Raw genomic sequence first — 20386 nt, 5'->3', positions numbered from 1 at the left:
AAAATTTAGTATCACTTACCAGACAAAAAAAAGCAGGTAATGCACTGATTAACAAATGCATATCAAATAGCTAATTAAGGAAATGAGGATTTTTTTTAAAGACACTTGTTTATATATTGAAAAAGAATTGTAGTCACCTTCAGGTTTATTGAAGAAATGGCAGTGCTTGGTAAAATGCTAGATTGTTTTTTTTAAAGGAAAAGAAAAAGACAGCTTTGTGAATCAATAAAATATGTTATAAAGTCATATTATATTTGCAAGTAAATAACATTAAGGGTGAGTTTATAACCAGTTGCTGGTGAAAAATGGAATTTTCCAAACTTGTAAGTCACTGAGACAGTACAGCATGTTGAGTTTATTTCTTTTGGAAAGAATGCTTCTGGATATCCCATAAAATTGCTCTTTACTACTGACTCTTCATCCACTCTGTCTTTTCAAAGTAAATTACTGATTTCCCTACAATTCTGAATGAAGTGGTATTGTGAAAACCAACAACTCTTCGTGCTAAGGTGCATGTTTACGCTTTACACATAGTTTATTGTGTGATCTTCTAAGGAAAAATGTGTAATGGTAATTTTGTTTTCATGTCAAGGTTTTGCTTTCACTTCCTGTCATGTGGTGTGAAAAATAAATGGTAATGTATTTAATTTTTAAACATTTTTTTTTTTAATCATTTGCCTGTCAGATAAAATTTCACAACCCTGATCATTAGTGAAATTTTATCTGTTGACTTCACTGACATAATGGTTTTCATTTTCCTTGTGTTTGGTTATTATATAATACTAAGAGAGTAAAATATTTTTCATGACTGGACAGAAATACTTTGCAACACAAATTTAGTCTTTACAATTGTTGCAAAAATATCATTACCTGCAGCAAGTCCAAGTTCAAAGTATAGTGTAAAAACTAATGATTAAGGAGCTCATAATATTCTTATGTGTCTTTATTGTTACAAGGACTTAATAGTTTTTAGATGCGTGCTAAGTAGTTTTACTGTAAGTAGACCACAAAGACATTACAATACAATTGTTATGTAGTGATGTGGGACAGTTTCTTCTCTGTCTTCCCCTCATGACCTTGAGCAATATAAAGACATAATGTAGGTCATTATTTAAGTATCAGGACTGATGAAGATACATTTTAAATTGGTGTCTTTATAAATAATAAATTAAAATGAAGGGGTTCTTAAGTTTTCAGGCATGGGTAAGTGCAGCTCAGGCAAGTCTTAATGAGTGATTTTGCGGTCCTAAGGGATACCTACTATGGTGATATCTTAAATGAGAGTGAACATAATGCAAACTTACATATTTCATTTGGTGGAACTGTATTTAACCATCAGTGAATGAATGTCATTTGCTGAAAAATTTCAGCTTTTTAGTGTCATCAGGAGTTTTCTTGCACTTCATTTGTCAATAATATTGTTGTATGTGGCCTATCAGTTGAAGAAAATCGGACCCAGGTTTTCAGCCTGGTCAGCCCGGTTTTTGCAAGTTCAGTTTCTGTTCCTGGGGTCTGATGCATTCAACAGCTGTGAAAATTTGGCATTTGCAATTATCAAAAGAGTCTCTACTTCTCATGATACAGCTTTATCTTTAAGGAGGTGAACAGTATCTCAGGAGGTTTGCATAACTACCTGTGTGTGGGAAGAGATGAACAAAGTTGAGTTACAAGCTGTAAAACCTGCCTGCAAAGGCACATGACAGCACAAAGGAGCACATGGGGGCACAGGGAGGCTTGTCTCCACTGGACCCTGAGGGGAGGAGGAGTCATGCGACAAACCCGTCTGGAGAGGAGCCTGCCAGGAGCTGACGGATGGGTGAACAGCGAGTGATCATCCCATAGGAGGAAGTGTGTTGCTGATGTGGCAACACAGAATAGGTCAGGGAGTGAGAATTGCCATATAAGGAAATACTGTGCCTTAGAAAAGTGTTCTTTTCTGAGTTCAAATGAGTTCAAAGCTCGTTGCTTTGAATAAATGATTCGGGTTCCCTGCCGGTGTGGGTCCATGATTCAATCACCGACACCTGTGAATTGAGAGAGAGTGAAACCAACGCGCACACACACACACGCAAACTCTGTGTGATGAATGCATCTGATTCTGAACTGTAGCTTTTTTGTGACTTGTGGGATTACATAGAAATGGAGGATACAGAATATATTCCAGTTCCCAATATATTCTATTTCATATAGAAAATCTGTTTAAATTAGAACTTACTGCTAAAACTAAAGTTGATCCTTTCACCTCAAACTTTTAAGTAGTATTTTAATCAAGCTAAAATCCATATGTTTAATTGTACTAAAAGGGTAAATATTTGACAATTTTCCCTCACAATTCCTAAACATGTATTTTCTTAGCTGTATGAAAATACATTTCTTTAAGTCGCTGTATGTTGTATGGCCAGATTTTGGTACTGGCTGAGGGAGGGTGGGGGAGGGGACGGACGGGGAAGGAAGTGGGGCATTGGCTAAGGAGTGGCTTCTGTGAGAAGCTTCCCCCATGTCCAGTAGAGCCAATGCCAGCTGGCTCCTGGACAGACCCACTGCCGGCTAAGGCTGAGCCAATCAGAGATGGTCATAACACTTCAGGGATAAAATATTTAAGTAGGAAAAAAGAAAGTTATTGGGGAGATATAATTGTGCTCAGAGAAAAGAAGAGTGAGAATATGTGAGAGGAATGATGCAGACACCAAGGTCAGTGAATAAGGAGGGGGAGAAGGTGCTCCAGGCACTGCAGCTGAGATTCTCCTGAAGCCTGTGGTGAATACCATGGTGAAGCAACCCATGGAGGTCAATAGGGGTAAATGTAAAATGAAATGTTAGGAATGAGCAGGCTCTTCAAGACTACATGAAAAGGTGGACTAGTAAGCTCCCAGACTGACTGAAAGCTATGCATCTGCTGAGCCTTAAGTTGCTTCATTAAGCTTGAATGAGTCTTAAATTCAGTTGTTGAAAAGAAATTGGTCCAAAAACCCCCACATCAAAACAAAAGAAAGAGAGAAATAGGCTTTATTCTTTTATTTTTTTTCTTTTCTTTTTTTTATTTTAACTGCTGATTCACTCACTAAGAAGGGATGAAACCACTACTGGATTTATATAAGAGAAATTTATTTTCAGGCCTTATCATCACTTAAGTGTCATGGTTTAGGAATGACACTCCCTAATTTAGTGATCCCCCTGCCCCCAAAACTCCAAACCAGACGTGGCTCCCACACCTAGTGAGAGACACAAAAGGTTGTGTTTTTTACAGGAGGTTACAGGTTGAGATAAAAACAATTTACTGGAAAGAGCAATGAGATCAGAAAATGAACAGTAGCAGCAATAATACTAATAGTGAAAGTATACAAATGAGAGTGATTCACGTGCCAAATATTTCTCACTGACCAGCATGACCCTGAGACAATGAACACGAGTGCACAGATCCTCTGCACACACACCTTTTTTCTTTCTAACCATAAATCATGCCTACTTTCTTCTGGGAAGAGAGAATGCCACTGGAGGTGCCCTTAGGTGCTATAGAGTAGCAACCTAGACAAACCCACACAGCTCCTGGCCCCCTCCTCTCACAGCTACTGTGAAAAAATTAATTCTGCCCTAGCCAAAAAACAGGACACTAAGGAATAACAAGGAGAAGTTGGACTCAGCACCTATTTTGGTTATAGCATGTAAAAGGCTACTGATAGAAATCGCCATCTGCTGGGAAAAGGAGTGCCATAAATATATTGGTAAATTACAGGGATCCTGTATTCCAACCAAGTTAACAGCTGCAGTCTAGTAGGATGATGATTTACTTCCCAGTGTTTGAAAGAGCTAGAGCTTATTCAAAAAAAGCTAAAAGAATGAATGTTAGCATGTGACAGTTATAAGGTTTTTTAACTGTTTCTGTTGCAGAAATTAGTAGCTTTTAATCTGATGTTTGAAGCAAGGGGGGTGGTTAAAATACTCTTTTAGTGAGAAGCACTAGAGAATTTCAGTTTTAAATTAAATCTAGCAGCTGGCCGTGGCTTTCTGAACTACTGGAACAATACTTTGTAAGATTTGTTAATCATTTTGAAGAAACACAATGCAATCTGTAAGAGTGTTCTCTAGGCAGGTTTTGGATAATGTCTTCTCCTTGTGTGACTGCCCAGAATAGCCTTATGAGCCCAAGCCATCTGGTGTCAACATGACCATATCTTCCTATTCAACAGTATTCCAATATTTTAGCCAATTCGTAGGTAAATTAGGGAAAAAAAGAGTTTGAACTAGCTTCTTGTAAGCAATTACATGGTTGAACTTTCCTTACATGTCCTTGTTTGTCTCTTTTTTTCTTTTGCATTTCTCTGGGTTTCAGTAATCTATCACTTCAATATTACAAGTGTCATGTGGGTTTATTTCTATTGTTTATAACAGCAGAAATAAGATCAGTGTTTTGCTATTTCTACTAAAGGAGTTGCTTAAAAAGTATGATAGACTCATTCTACTAAAAGTAATTTTCTAGTCTTCTAAAAGCCATGATGAAATTGTATGGAAAAATATTCTATAGCACTCTTTGTACCACTGAAATACATATTTTTTTCTGTCTTGGTATTTTAATTGCATCTGTATTTTCTATTCAAATCTGTATTTTCTATCACATTTGTGATCTTATTTATTTATAAGGCAGTAGCTGTATACTTTTGTATGCCCATATAAGCAATGCCCTTGTATCTCATTATTAGAGTTCCAACTTAATCCTTTTCATTTATGTCATTCTACAAAAGACATATCAGGGGAAAAAAAAAGGAGTTAAATCCACTTTGCATCCTCTAATAAATAAATTCATCATTTTTAAGTGTAGTCAAATTTCTGTAGATCAAAATTAATAAAATAACCAAGTGTGACTTTATGTGTATTTTTATGTAAATCAAACCAGTTTGCCCTTTTCTGACTGTGTCATAGTATTAAAAATAAAATTTACTACAGATGATTTGGTGTATGCAAAGACACTGTTTATAAGCAAGTTTAACCATGATGCTACCTTGCTATTCTTTGCTGTAAGACACTATACTGAAATAGAAAAAAGCTTCTGTGCTGCTAAGTGCAGCACCTAAGAAGTATCCTAATAAAACTTTCCAAAGGAAAAAAAAAAAGGTCTCCTCCAGTATATGTATTCTGATCATTAATATATTCACAAATTCATTCTTTTATTTTTATATGGGTTAAATCAAAAACTTTGGAAGCTTGAAACTATTCTCAGGATGGGAGTAACTGACATTTTAGAGCAAATGCAGCAAAACTATGGTGGAAATTTTCATCCAGTTAATTCTGCCTGTGAATATATTTGTGGATTGAAGCTGTACTCTATAATCTTTCTTTTTTTCCATTAATTCCAGCTTTCTGAATTCAACGCAACTGCAGTATATTCGGTTCTTTTATACAATGATAAAACATCTTTTCTCCAAATATTGTCAAGACACCAAATATATACATCCTTTTTTCTTTTTCAGTGATGACAGTATTCTTTGCTACATAAAACAAGTACTTTCTAGTACACTTGATAAAGAATAAATGAAGTGTTTGGTTTCATTTTTGAACCAAAATGATTTAAAGACCAAAATTTTGTTAGATATTTATGTTAGATATCTAGAACTGTTAGATACTTTACAATATGAAACCTTTAAAAAAATAAAATGCAAATAAATGTAAATCTAAGGAGCTTAATGAATAATCAAGTTGACTCTTACATTAATTAGTGCATCTAATACCTTGTTTAATTGAAACAGTGTCACTGTGCTTCTGTTTGACTTCTTGACTGGAAAGAGGTTAATATTTACATATGTAAGCTTTTATTTTCATCATAATAGAGAGGCAAAGTACTAATTCATTGCAATCTTGTTCAGTTTACAAACTTCATAGAATCATAGAATGTTTTGGGTTGGAAGGGATTTTAAAGATCATTCAGTTCCACCCGCTCCCACTATGAGCAGGGATACCTCCCACAAGATCAGGTTTCTCAAAATGCCATCCAGCCTGGCCTTGGAATACTTCAAGGGATTTGGCGTCCATAGCTTCTCTGGGCAACCTTTTCCAGTGCCTCAACACACTCCGAGTAGTTTCTTCCTGCCATGGAATCTAAATCTCTTGTCTTTTATTGTAAAACTGTTTCCCCTCATCTCTATCTGCTTGGGTAAAATGTTGTTCTCCCTCTTTTTTATAAGCCTCCTTTAGGTACTGGAATGCCACAATGAGGTCTCCAAGGAACCTGCCTTCTCCAGACTGAACAACCTTTGCTGTCTCAGACGGTTGTCATAGAAAGGGTGCTCTAGTCTGCTGACCATCTTTGTGACCCTCCTCTGGGCCACAACTTGTCACTCTGCTCTAGAAAACCTGCCATTTCTTACAATATCTTTCCACAGGGAATTTTAGGGTCTTTTGTCTAGCCTCCAGGGTGAATTTGTCAAGGCCTTCTTGAAGGTAATTCTTGCAATTTTTGGTTACATTTGAAAAGCATTCAGAACAAATTATTGAAGGAATGAGAGTTCCTGGGTTATGCATTTTTATTTTAAAGCTGGTGTTACCACTAGGAGAATGAGTAAATGTCTAAAGAGACTGCCATAACTTGTTAAATTTAAAACTGTAGGTGTTGGAACCTGAAGCATGAACACCCAATATTTTTTGATAACATAATGGCCACTAAAGAAAGATATGCAGTATAATACATCTATATATAGTAACATTTTGCTTCAAAGTCTAGGCCTTCAAAGTATTTCATCACATAGTTTACATAAGCCGGAGTAGATCATTAATGTATTTTCAGATTCCAAATGCATCTAAAGCAGGTCAGCATGTCTGGACTAGAACCGGTATTATAACAAGGGAGACCTCATGTTGCTTGTGTTGCTGCATGAAACATCTGTTGCACCAGCCCTTCCTCCTGCCTAATACTTCTCCTTGATTAAACACTTCCCATATGCTGAGCTAAATTAGGATGCTAGTGTATCTGCTAATTGTTTATTATTATTATTACAATATTTTAAAGTCTGATTTATGTTTATAGTTACTGCCAGTCTTTCTTCTTTATTATTGTGCTAGAATCAGAGCATGTGAAACATCTTAAAGGAATTCTGATTTTCCTGTGTCATACGTCAAGTAAAACAATAAAGATGACCTCCAAAGCTGGGGAAACAGTAATCTTTATGATCCCAACTGAGAAAATAGAAGAAATCTTCTTGATTTGTTCTCAATCAGTAAAGAAAGAATAGATTTTATTTTTATCAAATAGAAATTAAATCACTAGTCTTAACCCTAGAATGTAAATCTGTCAATCACATTAATGAACTCCCAGGTTCTCTTCAATTATTTCTGCAGAAAGGCCTGAGAATGTGTAAGTTTTGCAGTATATAATAGCCTGATATGTAGAGAAGTTCCAGAGTTAAGTTGTATCTACTGAGAGTGCTCTGTCTCTGTACTACAGACATGTCTGGTGGTTGAAGTATCTTTGATGTTCTCAAACCTGCTGTTAGAAAAAGAAGAAAAAAACCCCAAACCTGACTAGAATATTTCCTCGCTTTTCTGCCTGCCCTGTGACTTCAAATACTTTTTCTGATGTTAGTCTCATGGAATACTCACCATTTCCTCTAGCTGATGGTTCCTTGAAGAACTGGGAGACACTATGAGGAGCTGTCTATGTAAAGTAATGTCTTACTTTGATATTAGCCAGGATGTTATACTCTTAAACTGTTTTTTAAAACAGAGAGGGTATACTGAGAATGTACTGAGAATATATTGAGAGAAGCTGGTGTTATTTAGACTGGTCCTAAATTTATTTGTCATAAAAACCAGTTTATAGATGTTTAGTTTATATCTGCATTGTAGAAGAACATTGCTAGTGCTTTAAAATAAATCCTGATAACTAGTGCATAGTGTTGCCAAAGGTTTTGCATAATTGATATTTATTTCTAAGTTTTGCAAGCTTTAAATGGGAATATTGCTTTCCATTTTCATTGACACCATTGTTTTGAAATTTTTGAATTCTATAATGAAAACTGAAATGATAGTTAAAATGCACTCAGTCTGGGACTGAGCTTTGAATGTAAAGAAAAACAATTCAAGCTTGATATCATGAAGACGGACAAAAACAGAAAAAAGATATGAAAAGCATGAAGCACATTTTAATTCCCTAGGTAAACGAAATTTTGTATGGTGCAGAAAGAGTATAAACTATACATGGTTCTTTCAAGAGCATACAAAAGTCTTTTTCTTCAAATTTAAACCGGTGAAAGATTGGGCATGGGACTGGGTGAATAGAAATGATGTATTCAAAAATACTTGTAGTGACTGCAAGGTTTAAATGTATTATGAAAGTGAGATACTCAAATCAAAGATGATACTTCCTCATTTTAATGTTATGGATCTCAATAGCAATGGATAGCAGTGGATAAAGTGGAAATCTGGCAGGATTGAAACAGAGGAAGATAGAGGTCTCTAACAGAAATTTGTTTGGTCATCTTTTCATCTATTTTCAGTCTGAATGATAAATGTAAGTGCTAAAATAGATTTTAATACCTAATTTTTAGGTAAATTCCAAAATACTGGCAGGTAAAGGTTTTAAGCATGCTAACATGTAAAAGTATATACCTATATGAGCTAAAGTCCCTGGTGTCTCTGAACCACTAGAGGCAATAAATTGTTATACTAATTTGAGAGATTTGCTCCTTTATTTTTTCCCATCTGGAAAGATAAAATCAGGCAGGTTTGTTTTACAGGGAATTGGATTTATTTTGTCATGACAGCATGTCATGCAAACACCATCTGTTAAAAGTACACTTGACAGTTCACTGGGGAAAATAGAAGTAAAAACCTGGGCCATGTTTAACAAGGCCTGTAGACATCCAGGAAGTTATGTCGAGTTCCAGATGTAGGAGATCTGTCCTATTTAGAGAGATAGTATTTCTCTGGATAAGGAAGAGGCTGAACCATCCTGCTCTGATATTGGTGTGAGAGTGTGTTGACAGAATAAAGTAGTGGCTGAGAAGAAAATTTTGCAAAGGATGTCATCCATCTGGGGAGCTCATTCTATGCTATGACTAAGGATTCTTTCAGCATTTACTGATGTCCCAAAGTACTTAGGCATTTTGTATGTATGTACATCCGTAAAAGGAGATGACTTCACTGCAATTTGATGTTCTTAACACATGGTAGCAAAGGTAGCATTCTCCACCTCGTATAACAATTGTTACCACAAGATTCATGTTTAGTAAACCTACTAAGTCGAATAACCCTATCAGTTGTTTTGCTTATGTTTGTATTTTGGCAATTGAGTAGTCCAAATTGAATCTCATGTCTGCTAACATAGCTACAGGTCTCTGCTAAAAGTAGTCAATTTTTGACGTTTTCTTTTTTCTGAAACAACGGAAGAAGTGTTAGTAGGAAGAGAATTTATTTTAAGAAACATCAGAAAACAGGCTGCTTTTCTAGCAAGGCCAGGTTCTCACTATAGCTGCATCTCAATGCTGACACTTTTCAAGAAACTGGAAGATTAAACTTTCAGAATAAAATCTATGAATACTAGCTAATATACACTTATTCTGAAAGCCTTTATTCAAACACAAAATCTTTATCAATCTAAATAACATTAGTGAAATTAGCAGGACTGTGCTCTGGTTTAGAGAGTTTTCAAGATACTGAATTCCAGTTGTTACACATGGACAAAAGTCCAGATGAACTGAATTTTTACTCGTGCTTGGCTTTTGTATTTAGAAGGAAATATTTTTTTTAAGCAAGACCTCATATTTTCAGTTGTGTCTTCAAAGAAATTTTTGATACTATCATAATCTTTTTTGATGTAGTTTAAAGAAAATGTATGCAGTACAATATGTAGTGTTAAAAAGATGTGGATAAAGAGATGATTCCTGTATTCTTAAAACATTCCAGATTAAAAAAAACCCCAAAAGGCAAATGTTAAAATATACTGTAATCGTTGCAGATTCTCTGCTTCTCTGCAGAAGAACCTGTGCTCAGGTCAAGGACTTTGGTCCGTAAGAGTGCATTGTGTTAGTTGTATCTTTGTAGTGCTGTAATGCAGTTTTTTAGTTCTTTAAGTCTTCCCTTGTAAAACTTTGAATCTCTGTATAAATGAATTGTCCCTGAAGCTGCCAAAACAGACATGAAGATTTATAGCTCTTGACATCTGATTGTATGTATCCTACTTGTCACCACTCCTTTTACTGCTGTATTAAATTTGAAAGCATATCGCTGTGTGGGAAAAACAGCTGCTTTTTACATCTAATCTCTCATCACCTTTCAGTTGTAATGCTGTCATCTGTAATCCACTCAGACTTGTGTAATTTATTTTGTGCAGCTGACATATTCCTTTTTTTTTTTTTTTTTTTTTTTTTTTAATTCAGGAAGAATGCTCTGTCCTTTTCTTAAAGATTTCCCAAAAATCTTTTAAGATGGAAAACATGATCCACAAATTTCTACTAGTTCTGACCATGGTCCTCACTATGGGCCACAGGGGAATCTCAGCTCCAGTACCTGGAGCACCTCTTCTCCCTCCTTCTGCACTGACCTTGGTGTCTGCAGAGCTGTTCCTCTCATATTCTCACCCCGCTTTTCTCTAGCTGCAATTACAACTGCACAATAATTTTTCTTCTCTTCTTAGTTCTGTTACTCCATAGGTGTTACCACCATTTCTAATTGGCCCAGCCTTGGCCAGCAGCAGGTCCCTCTTTGGAACCTCCAGGGATTGGCTCTGCTGGACATGGAAGAAGTTCCTGTCACTCCTGTAGCCACCCCCACTACCAAAACCTGGCAATGCAAACCCAATACAGTCTTTATGACTGTTCTTCCTTTTTTCAGCTGCACACACCGTACATGTATATGTGCAGGATAAAAAGCACATGTGTGTTCAGGTTTTCCATATATTCAGTATTCTGCTTTATGATTAATTACTTTAAATTTCACGTATTCCTTAATTACCATATTAGGAATGTAGAAGGAAAAAAGGGAAAACAATGTTGAAATTGTTTTGAGTTTTGAGAGGACCATAAGTTTGGATACTTATATAGATAGTATAATTTAAGTATCTGACAGTCTGGATGGAGAAAGAATGGAGGACAAAAAGAATGGAACAGTATAGGATACCTTTTCTTTCTATTTTTAGCTGAAAACAAAAAATAAAGATTTGCGCCTCATTTGCATGAGGACATATTCAGCTGGCTACAAATCCGTTGCTCAGTGGGGTATTTTGTATATTTTTGAGATTAACTTTATCTTCAGTCAAGGTAGTGGTTGATCAAAAGTTGGACTCAATGATCTTGGAGCTCTTTTCCAACCTAAATGATTCTGGGATTCATAAAAGTATTCCTGTACTACAGTTGTACAGTATCATGGTTGGGTTCTTTGCTTTTGTTTATTTTAAATCTTATTACGGACAGATTGTATTGTGGATATTTTATTTTTTTGTACTCTCTTAATCTTACAATGGTGTGTTGTGAATATTTCAGAACGTGACTTCATGAAATGCTTTTTCCCTGTCTGAGGAAAACTGTGGATCCTAGTATATGCATAAAAAAAAATCACTGACTGTGGGAAATCAATCATTTATTTTCCCACAGAAACAAAACATTTTTTGCCATAACCAATGAAAATAAATAATTTGCCAAATGAGTCAATTATATGGGGATTCTTTTATGTAATAATTTAAGCTGGTTCAAGAAAAAATTGTAAAATATGGTTGCATTCAGGCCATGGAAGTTAATGTATGGGAAAAGTAAATAGTCATCTTTAGAGCTGCATGTCTAAATACGCTTTTTCCTTTACTTTGCAGTGACCCAGGGTGGGGATGCAATTGCATCTGATACATGTCCTGATCCTGGAATTCCTGAAAATGGGAAGAGGGTAGGCTCTGACTTCAGGTAGGCACATTTAGTTTTCTATATGACCAAGTGGAATATATTTCCTGTTACATTTATACATAGCCTATAAATATAGATGTGTATCATTTCCCTAGTTTTAGATGTATTGGTTCTTTTTCAAAATAGATTTATTCAATTGCATATCTTGACTTGTTTTTTGCTTGGGTTGTTTTTTAAATCAACACATTTAAAATAGGAATTTTAGAGCATAATAATCTCATCTAGGGAGAAAAAGCATAACTCTGTGGACAGCATAGAAGACAAAGAAGAAGCAGAGAGTATTATGTGTTTTCCCACTTTATAAAAGCTGTTAAAAAGCTTAGAGAACATGGAAAATTCAGTGTCTGAGGCTATGATGAATGCCATCTCCTCTTTTTTGTTGCAGTGGGGATCCTGCAACACGCATATATCAAACCAGGAGTCCCGTGGAAAGGAAATATATATGGACAGACAGATTCTTGCTAGCTGTTTCAGAGATGTTTATTTCTCCAGCCGCATGGCCGGAGCTCTGCCCAGGAACTGTTCCAGTCACGGGACCAAGGGTCCTTCTGCCCGCGCAGGGAGCACAAACCAACCAATGGGAACGAGGCTGAGCAGGGGCAGGGAAGCCCCGTGTCTGTGCCCTCAGGGCCCCTCTCCCAGGGCTACACGGCGGGGGAGGGACCCCAACACTTTTTTTCCTGTTTTCACCTTTTGTTATATTAAAAAAGGAAGACAAGATCAAATGGACCCCTGTGGAGAAAGGAGGATGTTTGCTCTTTCCCTGTTGATGAAAAAAGGCAGAGACTTGAAGGTGCAGCAGAGAAGAGGGTCAAAGGAAGGAGATGGGATCTTCCAGCTCATGCAGAGATTTATAAATTGTTCAGCAGGGATTGGATGGTCAGACCTAAGAGAAAGGAACAATGCACAGGAATTAGAAGGAATTGTGCAAAGTTCTCTGCAGCTCTAGAAAGGAAATTAATACAACTTGTATCCTGAATCAAGGCTCTTCCAAGCTAGATCCTAACTGACAGGAAAAATAAATTACATAAAAACTGACATACTTTTTGGATTTTTCTCTATTTATCCTCAAAGGAATTTGAGAAATCATAAACTCCAGCATTAAAAGATTCAGTTATAGGCAAAGTCATGGCTTCATTAGTGACAGCGCAGCAGTTCAATGCATTTAAAAAAATAATGAAGGGAAATAAGCTTTCAATTAATAGGCTAGAGAGACAAGTTTTCTAAATGTTTGCTGATGTCCTCTTCTGTGTTCTGATTCAACTTGTCAAGCACAGCTACTGCAAATGAAATTGTATGATGCAAAAATACAGTATGCATTTGTTGTCCAAAGGGCTGCTGTTTTTAGGAAAAGAAATGCAATTTCTATCTAGGTCTTTATTAATGTTTGATGTATTGCAGAGAGAAACATCAGGCAGTAGAAGACTAGATGAAAATGGGATGCTAAAATATAACTTTCTCAAGAGGTATTAAAGTGCCTGTGTGTATTCATCCTTTATATTTCCACTGTTATTTTTGGAGAGTATTTTACTTTCCTGCTTGTGCAGGCATGCCTCAGTATCCCTTCTCTGCTTCAGTCTCTCCTCATAAAGTTATAAATGATGCAGACAGTGCCTCTTCTGAATTCCTCCAAATAAAATATTTAGTTGAAAGAATTAGGGGCAGTATCTATGATCATTTTGTTATCAGTGGAGAGAGAAAAGTATCTCTGGAAAGAGTTAACAGTGACCAGACTAGAGGCAATAGAAGTAAGGTAGGACATGGTAAATTACGGCTAGATTCAGGATTTAAAAAAAAAAAAATCATGTTTTTACTATGAGGATAGTAAAACATTGAAGTTTGTGAGACAATTTGTAGACTCTCCATCCAGGGAGGCATTCAGAACTCACCTGAGCAGGGCTCTGAGCCCTCTGTTCCAACTGGGCTTGCTTCAAATGAACTAGATGATGTCCTCTTCCAATCTAATTTATTCTGTGAATCTGTAAATGTCATACAGCTTTTATGTGTTCATGGTACACTGTTGGCCAAACAGACTCTCATCTAGTTATGGTCCAAATCAGTGGCATATGAACAATTGTTAAGATACAACAGCAGGTCTAAGAGCACTGATAAGCTCAAAGAGGGTAACAAAGAGAATTACTTCTTTTCACCTCTAGGCTGTAGTCTGTAAATTGAAAGAGAAAGGGAACTAAAATAGTTTTGGTGAAACAGGTTCAAAGATCCAAAATGTGTGAACCCAAGCATGGAAGAGCTCAACAACAAATATCCCAGCAATGCATAAAAATACCAAGAGGGAAAACGCAAAAGAACCTTAAAGCTCGAAGTATATTGTAAGATATCTGAGGGAATCTAATGTCAAAGAACCTTGCAAAATGCAGATAACTATATTTTGAACACAGTCTCTTAGGAATTAATGTGGTTTAAAAGTATCTTAAATGCCTGCAGCTTGCTTATGAGCAATACTTATGCTTTCTAAACTGACAGAGCAAGGCTATTTCTCTCCCTCCTTTATCCCATCCAGCCTCTTACAATATTTTAATTTCATGAAGTATATGTTACTGTTCATGAGGATAAATGAATGCATGTGTTCAACAAGAAACATTGTATAGAATAAGATAAATAAAACATGTTGTATACTTTGATCACATTAATTGTGTGCATGTTTTGGGCCTCCAGTTATGAATATTATTTGAGAGAAATTATAGCAGTTGGTTTTCCTCCTAAACATTACTTATTATCTGAAAACTCATTATGCAACAGCAAGTGTTTTTCATGTACTTTAAAGTTTGTTAATATCTATTTAAAACATATCTATCAAAATTAGCTGTCTAAATCTAGATGAACATTTAAACAGAGAATTTGGCTGGAATTTAGTTTTTGTTTCTCTGAAATGAGAAATCAAACTCTTCCATAGGAGAAGGGGAAGTAATATTTGCTGCTGCTTGCATATCTCCAATGTAATAAAAGTACTCTGGAGAGTAAAGAAAGGCAATGGTTTTTTTTCTTTTCTAAGAGGCAAGTATAAACACCAGAAGGAGCTATTGTTCTTGTCAAGAGAATGACAACTGTGAATATTAATCTGAAATAAAACACGTGAAAATGCACATTATTCAAAATCTTTTCCAGTCTACTGAAAGACATGTTATGAGTGGGATTGATTGAAAGGCAGAGGGCTTCTTTTCAAGACAGCCTGAGACCCAACTGATTCAGTGATGACAAGTTCTTTGAAAAGGGTTTCATCGTTTTCAGCATAGTAATGACATTCATTCTAATATCATAAAGCAAACAAAAAGGTATTGAAATCTTAACCTTTTCATTCTGTCCTCCTGCCACACTTTTACTGTGTTCATTTCAGGCGAAATTATTCATTTCAGGGAGATGATTTTCAGTGATTTTAAAACAATCCAATGGATATTTGGATTCATTTTGGGGAAGAAATGGCAAGTCAGACTTGGCTAGAGTAATGAGACATAATCAATATAATTTTGAGGTCAATATCACGTTTCATTTTTAGGTAAGATTGCAAACCAGTAGATTGTTTAAATGAAATTTGAAATAGATCTAAATAATACTGTTTCAGCTCTCCTTAAATATTGTATGGTATGTTCAGTAATGTGAAAATGCAGTCATTTTCCACAATTTCACCAACAATTTGTAAAACAAATGGATTTTAGATTTCCAAAACAAATTTTGAGAATGAAATTAACTTTTGTTATGTTAGTATCTTCTTTTTTAAAAATGGCTTCTTCCAGTCAAATTCTAGCATTCTTTATAAACACACAAATTATGCTTTGATGGAGTTCAAATTTAAAATAGAAAAACAAGGAAACAGATTTCTTCCCCATGTTTAAAGTTTACAGAGAGAAGTAACAAAGCAAAATGCAATACTTGCAGTGCTCTCAGCTTTGCTTAGTGACTAGGGAGGTAGAGATGTAAAAACAACCAAAACAACAAAAACCCCCCAACCCAATTAAAAACATTAATTGTTAACTCCTGAATATTAAATGAACCAATTTATTTTAAATCACATATCAAAATGCTATAAGAGGCATGTTCAAAAGTATGTCTCCTTTTTAAATGGGAAACTGTCAAGCTTAATCAATGGAGAGACCCAGCAATGTGGATGTGGTTAGGAGTTTTATTGTAGACTGTGATCCAGATGCATCCCTTCTCCTAAGATGATGCTTTAGATACATAAAGAGCTTTTGAGTACTTCGTGTCCCTACCTTGCTCTTTAATATAACATTTTTTGCTATATTTCTTCTTTGTTTTTATTATGTTGTATTCAGCACATTTTTTTTGTGTCCCTTAGTTTGTGTTCAGACATTTCAAAAGATTATACCCACTGTGTAAAACATATGAAGTTCCCCTTCATTGTCCTTAGATCCTTAGATCCAAGCTATTTCCAGAATTTTAGGAAAAAAACAAAACAAACACCTGAAATATATACTTTGTAGAATAATATGGAAACAAATTGAATCATCATTAAGTGTATGGCTTAAATTAGTGTGTAATGTTTTATGTATACATTAATAAAAACTTTAAAAGTATTTCTGTAATGATCAAAACCCAATCTAAACATAAAATCCTTTATTTACTGCATTAGACATAAAAATATTTGTATTCCTCCTGTTCATTTCCCTCCACCCCCCTTCTTTCTTTCCTGGGGGGGGGGGGGGGGGGTATATTCAGGTATTTTAAATTATAAATTGCTGTTGCAAACATCCAATAATTATACATTTCATTTCACTCTATGTTTTTGCACATGCACAGTTTTTTAATTTTCCTTACATGCCTTTATAGTAGCAAACTTAAGGGAAATGTTGGTTTTCACATTGCTTCACACAACATTACACTTGTCAGATGGCCTTTGTTCAAAATGATTTTTAAATACTTTGATTCTCAATTTGCAGTTATCACTACTAGGTAACTGCTTGAGTTTTTTCCCTGTTTCCTTCGAAAAAGAAATGCAGAGATCCTAATTCTAGACAATAGGAGAAAATGCCTTTAAAAATATGTGTTTATGGCATTAAAATGTCAGATTAATGAGTAATATTTTCTTTACTAATAAGAGAAACTAATTTTTCATTAACTTGAGGTATTTATTTAGAATAAATTTGGTCTATTTTTGTGAGGGTTTAAAGAATGTTCTGAAGATTATGACAAGTATAAAATAAATGCAATTTTAGAAACCTGCATTGTTCTTGAAGAATTTTGTGTATTTTGCATGAATTATGAAAGAAAAGGGCCAATATTTTCCCTGCCTTTTTGAGTTTTCATATTTAACGGCTCAAGAACAAACTGATAGGAGAAGCAGTTTTTAAAACTTTTCTAGATTTGAAGCATCACATTCAAATTTTAAAATTAAGTAAAAAAAAACAAAAAGAAAAAAATCCCATTAAAATTTCCTGAAAGAATGAAAAGAACTATAGAAATACATCATAATATTAATGAACAATATAGTCAGTGTTTGTAAGATCCTCTGAGAAACTAAGATAATACTTGTCCATGAAGGGTGGGAATGAGCTGCATGATAGTGAATGACATTATATGCAGTTCTTCACAGCACAGCACAATTTTAAGCATTGAGCCTCCTGATTGCCATATGGAAATCCCCTGGTGTTTAGGAGTGAATAACTTAGAGAGAGTAAACTGAGAATACTACTTTATTGAGTTCACTTAGTTCATGACACGGGATTGTCAAATACAGATTTAAAAGTGCAAGAAACCAAACAACAGAACCAGTTAATTATGATGGGGAATAAAGAATGTCACAAATAATAAATGGAGTCAGATATGTAAATACCGTTTAGGAAAACTCCCTGTGATATAGACCATAAGCGTATACAGTTTTTAAAATCTTCATAATGATTGGTCAGCATAAGTAATTCCAAAGGGACACATTTCAGTGTTACAAGTGTAACAAATCAAATTTCAGTCCCAAAAAAATTATCATTTAATGTAATGTTTAACATGAAATTTCAACAAGGTCAGGAATATTTAATGAATTCATACCATTGACTTCAATTAATATTTCCTGGTTGTACATGTTGACAAATTACCATGTCTAATTGCTTATTCTCTCATTTGAGAGAATATAGTGATGTTGAAATTATTCATTAAGTAAGTTCTGTTGCCTGAAAGAATTGTGATTATATATTTTCTTAGAAAGAGTAGCTATCTGTGCATTCATTGAACTCATCCTGTAAAAGAACAAACTTAGTATCACAATTGCTTTGTATTCCTAGACTTTCTTCCTTAAAAGGTAGGCAAACTAGTAGTAAACCTAGAGCATAAGTTGTTTTTTATGCATAGAATTTTGTACCTTAATTTCTTTATTTGGATCTTGAAATATTGTCACTTGGCAATGTTTGTATTTGTTTGAGGATGTTGATATTAAAAATATATTTAATTCCTTCCTTCTTTCTCCCTTTTATCCTCTAGGGTGGGTGCAAGTGTACAGTTTTCCTGTGAAGACAATTATGTGCTGCAAGGTTCTAAGAGCATCACTTGTCAGAGAGTGACAGATACACTGGCTGCCTGGAGTGACCACAGGCCAATTTGCAGAGGTAACTGCTATTCTTTGGAATTTTTCATGAAGTAAAGAAATGCTCGCATTTCATGCTTTAGAATGGAGGCAGCCACAGAGAAAGATGAAAGATAAAATTTTCCAAAGTACCAGAAATATGTTGGGTGTTTTATTCCAACATTAAGAAAAAAAATGACCAAGTTTTTAAAGAATCTAATCATTCCTCTTGCCTGTACTGAAACTTAAGTAACTGAAGAGACTAAATTACATCAGAAGGTAATGGAAGATCTATGGATAGATTCTGAGGTTCTGAGATTTGTATCTAAGTACTTAGAAATTATATGATCTAGACTCTCTGTTTAGCATGTTGAAAAAGTGCTGTAGTACCATAAACGTGACATTTTGAAATATTCTGAGTTGATGTAGACTTATGAAACTATAACTCTGTTTGTGTCACTGAAAATTATGCATCCAAATATTTTTAAATGCTTCTAGATACTGAAGTATTTTGAGAAATTTGAATATTTCTGCAAAATCTGTCCTTAGTGCTCTTTAGAAGATAACTGAATATGTTAAGTAATGTATTTTCAAACTGCTGACTATCTGGATTTGCTGAACGTGGCAGAGAGATTGTGATGGTTTCACAACAGAATCTGTGCTTTACCAAAGTCAGACTACATACTGCCTAGAACCATTTCCTTTTATTTTTCTTTGTAATTACATTTCCTATGGTGGAAAGAGCTAAGACACCACAGGAGGTCATGTTTAGGTTAAGGACATACAGTTAGATAAATATTGTGATACATGACTTTCTTTCTCCAAATCATGGGGAAATTGTGAAGGAGAGCACATACTGGCCCTTCTTACATTCATGGGTAGAAGGCTCCCTCCATACATTTGGAAAGGGTAAATCTCTCTCCAAACAGAATATTGATATGATAATTTTGAGAATTTAATTTACATAAAGTATGAATAAAGTATTGTAAATGCTAGGCTGATTAATTGAAAGGTGCATGTTTCTTCCTCTGTAGAGGTAAATTTTCAGGATTTTTTTGTCTGGCTGAAATATCTTTAAGGACAGATCGTTATAGAGTGTATCAGCATAGTAATACTTTCATGGCAAGTTGTTGCTAATGCTGTGGCAATTTTATAATATTTATTTTAAACAGAGCATCCAGTCTAAAGCAATCTGATTTTTTGGTTATCATTTTAGCTAGAACATGTGGTTCTAATTTACGTGGACCAAGTGGCATTATCACATCGCCAAATTATCCAGTTCAATATGAAGACAATGCACACTGCGTGTGGGTCATTACAACAACTGACCCAGAAAAGGTATGCTTTTTTCTCTTGTCTCAAGTGAAAAGGTAGAGTTTTGGATTTGTCTTAAAAATATTTCATATATATTTGCACAAATGCATGAACACATGCAAATTTGTATATTTATTTAAACACAAAAAGGAGCAGAGTAGAGATGTTAGGAAAATACACTTGGGCACTAGGGGAAAAAAAAAAGTAGCATATATGAAAACGTCCACTCAGAGAAATAGGTCTAATTTAAAATTTTCAAGTTTTAAATACTTTTTAATGAAATACAAAAAATCATGATCAAAATTCCACATTGCTAAATGAGTTAATAGTGAATTTTTCAGGTTGTGTCTTGATACTTATTCACTGTTGAATCTTAACATAAGATTTCCTGGCATAAAACCTGAACATTACATGTAAGTATTTTGACAGCTGTTGTTAGTTGTTTTACTACCTACATAATTTCTCTTTTCAATCCACTGTTTTCCAGTAATGATTCTTAATACATAACTACAAACTAGTCATCTAATTATGCATAAGATAGTGGTCATAACAAAATATTTTTACTGTTTTTCTACAAAATCAGTAAAGGACAGAGACCCCATATCTGTAAGGAAAAAAAAAAAAAAAAGAGGTTAAAGAAGTACTTTACTTATATTGTACTTCTGTGTAG

General features: G+C 34.8%; 1 protein-coding gene across 2 annotated transcripts in view; it reads left to right on the top strand.

The window, feature by feature from the left end:
- The window catches only part of CSMD1 (CUB and Sushi multiple domains 1), a 1116955-nt gene that overhangs the window by 762741 nt on the left and 333828 nt on the right, over positions 1-20386 (top strand). For both annotated transcript variants that reach the window (XM_048295968.1, XM_048295967.1), the window contains exons 8-10: positions 11789-11876; positions 18321-18445; positions 19619-19740. In XM_048295968.1, the coding sequence (XP_048151925.1) occupies positions 11789-11876; positions 18321-18445; positions 19619-19740 (335 nt within the window). The remainder of the gene's footprint in view (positions 1-11788; positions 11877-18320; positions 18446-19618; positions 19741-20386) is intronic.

This window comes from Corvus hawaiiensis, chromosome 3 (assembly GCF_020740725.1).
Source record: "Corvus hawaiiensis isolate bCorHaw1 chromosome 3, bCorHaw1.pri.cur, whole genome shotgun sequence".
Classification (NCBI taxonomy): domain Eukaryota; kingdom Metazoa; phylum Chordata; class Aves; order Passeriformes; family Corvidae; genus Corvus; species Corvus hawaiiensis.
The sequence above is the reverse complement of the archived record's forward strand: the minus strand, read 5'-3'. Positions and strand labels throughout refer to the sequence as shown.